Source organism: Moschus berezovskii, chromosome X (assembly GCF_049115385.1).
Source record: "Moschus berezovskii isolate FMDL1 chromosome X, NW_MosBer_1.0, whole genome shotgun sequence".
NCBI classification, from domain to species: Eukaryota; Metazoa; Chordata; class Mammalia; order Artiodactyla; family Moschidae; genus Moschus; species Moschus berezovskii.
The window spans coordinates 1449060-1454853 of record NC_142488.1 but is presented as its reverse complement, the minus strand read 5'-3'; the positions used below and the strand labels follow the sequence as shown (position 1 = coordinate 1454853).

At 49.5% G+C, this 5794-nt stretch overlaps 1 protein-coding gene across 1 annotated transcript in view; it reads right to left on the bottom strand.

Annotated features, from left to right (window-relative positions):
- Nucleotides 1-2587: 2587 nt before the first annotated feature.
- The window catches only part of LOC129535250 (uncharacterized), a 32911-nt gene continuing 29704 nt past the window's right edge, over nt 2588-5794 (bottom strand). Inside the window, exon 10 of the mRNA XM_055393930.2 lies at nt 2588-5780. Within this exon, the coding sequence (XP_055249905.2) occupies nt 5755-5780 (26 nt within the window). The 3' untranslated portion in view covers nt 2588-5754. The remainder of the gene's footprint in view (nt 5781-5794) is intronic.

The following is a 5794-nucleotide window of genomic DNA, read 5'->3' as shown; positions in this document are numbered from 1 at the left end:
CTACACGCCCGCTGCAGGGAAGGCACCTCCCTCAGCTACGCAGGGTCAACCACCCCCGGGAAGGTGGGGAAACAGGCGACCACGCGGTGCCAATGGGCGTCCTGGGTTGTAGGGAAGCTGGCACACCTGCTTGGCAGCTCTGCGCCCTGCAGGCGTGGGAAGAGCCCCAGGATCAAAGGTGCCAAGCTCAGGCGTAAGCAAGAGCTGCCTCGCCCCGGGGGGGCAGGGTCATTCCCAAGACCCTCGTGCAGGGGGATGCCACACCCAGAGCCCAGAGCAGCACAGAGAGTGAGACGTGTGTCTCAGTATTAGTCGCTCAGCTGTGTCCGACGGTAGCCCGCCAGGCTCCTCTGTCCGTGGGGATTGTCTCCAGGCAAGAATACGGGAGTGGGTCACCATGCCCTCCTCCAGGGGATCTTCCCAATCTGGGAATCGAACCCAGGTCTCCCGCACTGCAGGCAGATTCTTTACCGTCTGAGCCACGGGGGAAGCCCCTGTTTAATCTCTGCCCTTTTTTTTTTTTGCAACTTGCAGACCCTGTGCCTTTAACGAGTCACACTGCGCCCCTGAATCTCAGTTATCATGGTAGGTGGCGGGGCGGTGAGGGTCAGCAGGGGGATGGTGGGGGGGCCAGACAACCCAATTTCCCTTGGTCCACCTGCTCTGTCACCTGATCCGTGGTAAAGAACGTGCCTGCCAATGCACGACACATGTTCAATCCCTGGGTCAGGAAGATCCCCTGGAGAAGGAAATGGCAACCCACTCCAGTATTCTTGCCTGGAGCATCCTCCGGAAGAAATTCCTTAGAACCAGACAGAGGCCCTGCTTGCACGACACTGCGAAAGCCATCAGACGGGAGACCGACAGGCCCGCTCTGGCTTCAAGGTTGGGCCTGGCCACTACACCACGTGGCAGGGAGGACCCCCCACCCCGCCACGCTCCCACCCACCACCGTCCCACCCCGAGGATGTCTGGGGAGGACCCACAGCCACCGGGGGATGCGCAGAGCAGCTGCAACCTCTCTCCAGGCTGATGCAGAGGAAGTCTTCCCATCTTTTCAGATGGGAAAGATATGCTGGGTTAAGGGAGAAGGTGCTGTGTATGCCAGGAGGTTCGGGGACTTCCTGATGTGCTAGCACCCCCGAGACCTGTACTCGGAAGCCCGCTGGTGGAGACGGGGTGCGTTAGGGAGCTCCCAGGAGCCGCCAGGGTGTGACGTGGGCAGGGGGAACACCCCAGATTAACTTGCTGCAACTAGAGCTCAGGGTGTGCCCAGAAGAAGGTGGGTCGCAAGGAAGGACATGGGCCTAGGGTGACATTTGACAAGAGCAGGAGACTCAGCAGCAGGTGGCCCTTGGCCCCCGAGAGGGCCTGCCTAAGCCCAGAGCTGAGCCGGACCATGAGTGCACAAGGCTGTGTCCGGCCGTTCTGGGGAATCTCGCAAGCAAGAGAATGTTGGATGCAGGGACTGGTCCTCAGGTGTGGGCAGTGGGAGAGGAAAGCGTTGAGCTGAGACGGGACTCCTCGGAAATTCTCGCGGATGGAAGTGTGAGTGGCTTAGTCGTGTGTGACTCTATGCGACCCCATGGACCGTAGCCCGCCAGGCTCCTCTGTCCATGGGATGCTCCAGGCAAGGATACTGGAGTGGGTTGCCATGCCCTCCGCCAGGGGATCTTCCTGACCCAGGGATCCAACCCGGGTCTTCTGCACTGCAGGTGGCTTCTTTAGAATCTAAGCTGGTGGCTTTCCTGGATGGAAAACCAGTACAAAAATAGCCGCTACTGGTTCCACCATGCCCGACTCCCTCCAAGGCACAGTTAGAGCTATTTTATGTATTCACGTGGGTATTACCAACCTTTTTTCGTAAAGGATCCGAGAGGAGAGAAAGAAACAACAACAACAAAAATCATTCCTTCCCTGCAACGTCCAGGAATTTAGTGGATGATGTAAATTGCATTTCAGCTCCATGGGGGAAAACATGGATTATTCAATAAATGGTTTGGGAATAGTGGGATTATCCCAAGTTGGCTTAAAAAAAAAAAAACTACATATCAAAGAATCTCTTCCTCATCACCTTGATAAAAATGCATTCCTAGGGGATAAAACAGTCTACTCAAAATATATTTTAATTAAAAAAATGTAAAGCTTTTAGAAGACAACATGAAGGGATTTTTTGTTTTGTTTTGTAAATAATATCGGTACGCGAGCATGTTAAGTCACTCCACTCATGTCCAACTTTTTGTGACCCTGTGGACCCTATGGACTGTAGCCCTCCAGGCTCCTCTGCCCATGGGATTCTCCAGGCAAGAATACTGGAGTGGGTTGCCATTTCCTCCTCCAGGGGATCTTCCCAACCCCAGGATTGAACCCAGGGCTCTTATGTCTCCTGCATTGGCAAGTGGGTTCTTTACCACTAGCGCCACCTGGGAAGCCCTAATATCAGTATGGTGGATGCTTTTCTAGGTAGGACAACAAGCCCAGAAACCGTTAACTAAGTTCACTACACAAAAATAATAAATGTGAGTGGGGAAAAATATCACTTCCGAGTTAAAAGGTGACGCATAACGTGAAGAAGCACATTTGCTACTTATGTCAAGTCATATCTTTAATATGTAAAGAGTTCCTACAGATCAACAAGAAAAGGACCACTAACACATACAAGCAAACAGTATGTTCATTTCCTTCATAAACAGAATGTCAATGGGTCTCCCACACACAGATTCTCAATCTCACTTGTGTTAAGGCAAATGCAACACAGACACAATTGATGGGATATCATTCTTCAACTGAGAGATTGGCACCGACGGGAAAGCTTGCTCAGCAGTGAGGAAACAAATCTGACATCATTGGGGTGCATCGTGAATCTGTACAACCTCTATAAGGGGTGTTTGGGCAATGTCCATAAAAATTAAATATACACTGCAGCATCTCACAGCAAACACTTGACCACAGTTTACATGGGTTGATCAAATCCGTTATGACCAAGACTTGTTACAAACCCTCTGCTGGTATTTTCTCACTTACATAAAATCTTGACATCGATTTCAAAACCTGTTGGACTGCGATTTCCTTATACAGGAGTTCCAAAATGATTTTTTTAAAAAAGCAATCATTATGCCAAGCATTTGATCATCAAACCACCCACTTTAAACTCAATTTTTCAAAAGGCCCCACCTTTGATAAAGTCCTATTTAATGTCAACGAGAAATTGAGCTGAGTCTAAAACCACGTACATACACCGTCCGTAATAAAAGCCTAGTTGACTTCTTTCTTACATGTATAGGTTCAGGAATGAGTCACAATTTCCTCCGCTTAACCCCTTCACTAGTCTTTTATTTAAAGATGACTGTGATGCTTATAAAAATGTCGCCATTATTCACAGAGTTACAAAAAGACTTTACACATTTTTTCTTCTCATAAAGCAGGTCAGAGCACAGACTTTGATGACTGACTCATCGCGGGTGAATGTGGACCTTCTGTGCTCCCTTTGTAACCGGGTGACCTGAGCTAGTTAGCAAAAAGACCCGAGCATATTGAGTAATCCAGCCCTCAGCTCTTGACAACTGGTCGACCCCTTCCATTGACTGAAGACATTTATTTGTGTTCTGTCCTGTAGAACCCAGATGTCACGTCTGTACACACCCGGGCCACAGGTATTCGTCATATGAAGCGATGAATGGATATGATAAATACTCAATCTTCATTTTTTAAAATCAATTCATATATGCAAACATTATCATAGTGTCCAAGACAGAGCAAGTTCAACAGACAGGTGGCGGGCTCCAGTAATCCCTGGAGAAGGAAACTCCTGATGCTTTTCAGCAATGACGGGAGGAGGAGTCGTGGAGACAGGGGGGTTAAGCCTTCAATAGCAGGGACATGGTTCAGTTGCAAACCACCCCACAAAACAACGACAAATGACTTTCTGAGCTTCCAAGCAGGAAAGTCCCAGGATTCATGACCGATATGGGGTTGGCCAAAAAGTCCATTCTGAGCTTTTCGTGAGATGTTTCAGAAAAACCCAAAGGAACTTTTTGATGGAGAAGGAAATGGCAACCCACTCCAGGATTCTTGCCTGGAGAATCCCAGGGGCTTAGGAAGCTGGTGGGGCTACAGTCCGTGGGGTCGCAGAGAGTCGGACACGACGGAGTGACCAGGCAATGGTGCTGACACCATCCCTCTGAATCCATGGGAGGCACACAACGGTTCTTCACACCATCATCAGCAACTTAAGCAGAGATTAAGTCTTCACTCGGGTAAATGCTGCTACCTTGGATAACTACCCTAAGAGCTTTATGCAAGCAGACCTGCGCTAAGAGAAAATTAGGGAAACCACCTCACATTTCTGGAGGGGGAAGTCTATGGGTGGGGTCCAGCCCATCTGCAACACCAAGGCTTCCACGCTTTCCGAGATAAACACAAAAACCCAAGTGAAGCCCTTGAATGGGGTTGGCCAAAAGGTTCGCTCAACGAACACAGCTGTAGATGAAAACGAACGTGTCTTTTATTTTTACTTAAAACCAAACGCATGTTTTGGCCAACTCAGCACATAAAAAGGCTACATTTTCGAAGCCGTGCGGCGTGTGCATTTTCGTGAGTGGAGGAACTGCTTTCAAAGGTGGAGAAGTCATTGCTGATAGCCAAGAGAAAAGCCAGCATTCAGTCCACAATCTAAGATGTTAGAAAATATAGGAGACTGTCTCTCATAAAACAGTGTGGCCCCACAGTTAAACCAAGCTCTCCCGTGCAGGCTGATAAATGTGTTATTAAGATGATAAAAAAACAAATTCCTGGCATTTACCTACATGACAGATGCAGGAAAGAATCTGATACGGGGGAGAAGGGCTGCTAACAAATATTTTCCCCACAATGTCATCAACTGGAGAAGGAAATGGCAACCCACTCTGGTATTCTTGCCTGCAAAATCCCATGGACAGGGGAGCCCGGCGGGCTACAGTCCATGCGGTCACAAAGAGTCGGACAAGACTTAGCAAGTAAAGCACTGCCACCATTGTCAGCAAAGAACGGAAGGAACAGACAAAAGCAAATGCCAGAAAGAAGAGCTAGTGCTTAGGGTGATGTCCATTTTACAGAAAAAGGCAACTGGAAATCCACCCTAACTAGTTTCACTAAGTTTCCAATAGCCTTCTTTAAAAGGCACCTCCCGGCAAGACATTTATGTAAGTAGGACTTGATTTCTAAATTTCTTTTTATTAGTCTGGTGTGGGAAAAAAAAAATTCACGAGAAATGAAAGAACTTTTGAAGAAACTCGCTTGAGGCTTAACGCCCACTGCGTTAAAGAGTCAATGGTCAGGAGAGGGTTCAGACGCATTCCATTTACAGGCAGCTTGTTAACGGTCCAGAGTTTCTGCTCGGGGAACCTCGGTGGTGTTCAGCTGGGCACTTGGCGACTTGGTTGGGGCTTGGCGATCGGTCGGTTGGACGTTCCCTGCACTCACAGGAAACCCCTCAGGGTCGTGGAGAAGGCGAGTGTGATTTTTCCCCTCCGTGGATGGAAAACTCACCGCAAGTCAAGCTTCCCCCGCCCAGCACGGTGGAGGGGGACGTGGTGGAGAGGACGAGTGGGGAATAAAGCATCCCCGCGTTAAAACGAGGAATCCAACTTGAGCGAAGGCACGCACAAGCCGGGACGAGGTCCCAGTGGGTCGTCTCTGCTCCTCCCGCCCGTCTCTGGAGAGGCTCGGCAGGCAAGCTTGCGATCCCGCTGCGAGTTACTAGGCTGCCAAACCTCTTCATTTCTCCAGAAGAGTCTGTTGAGCTGCAGAGGACAGA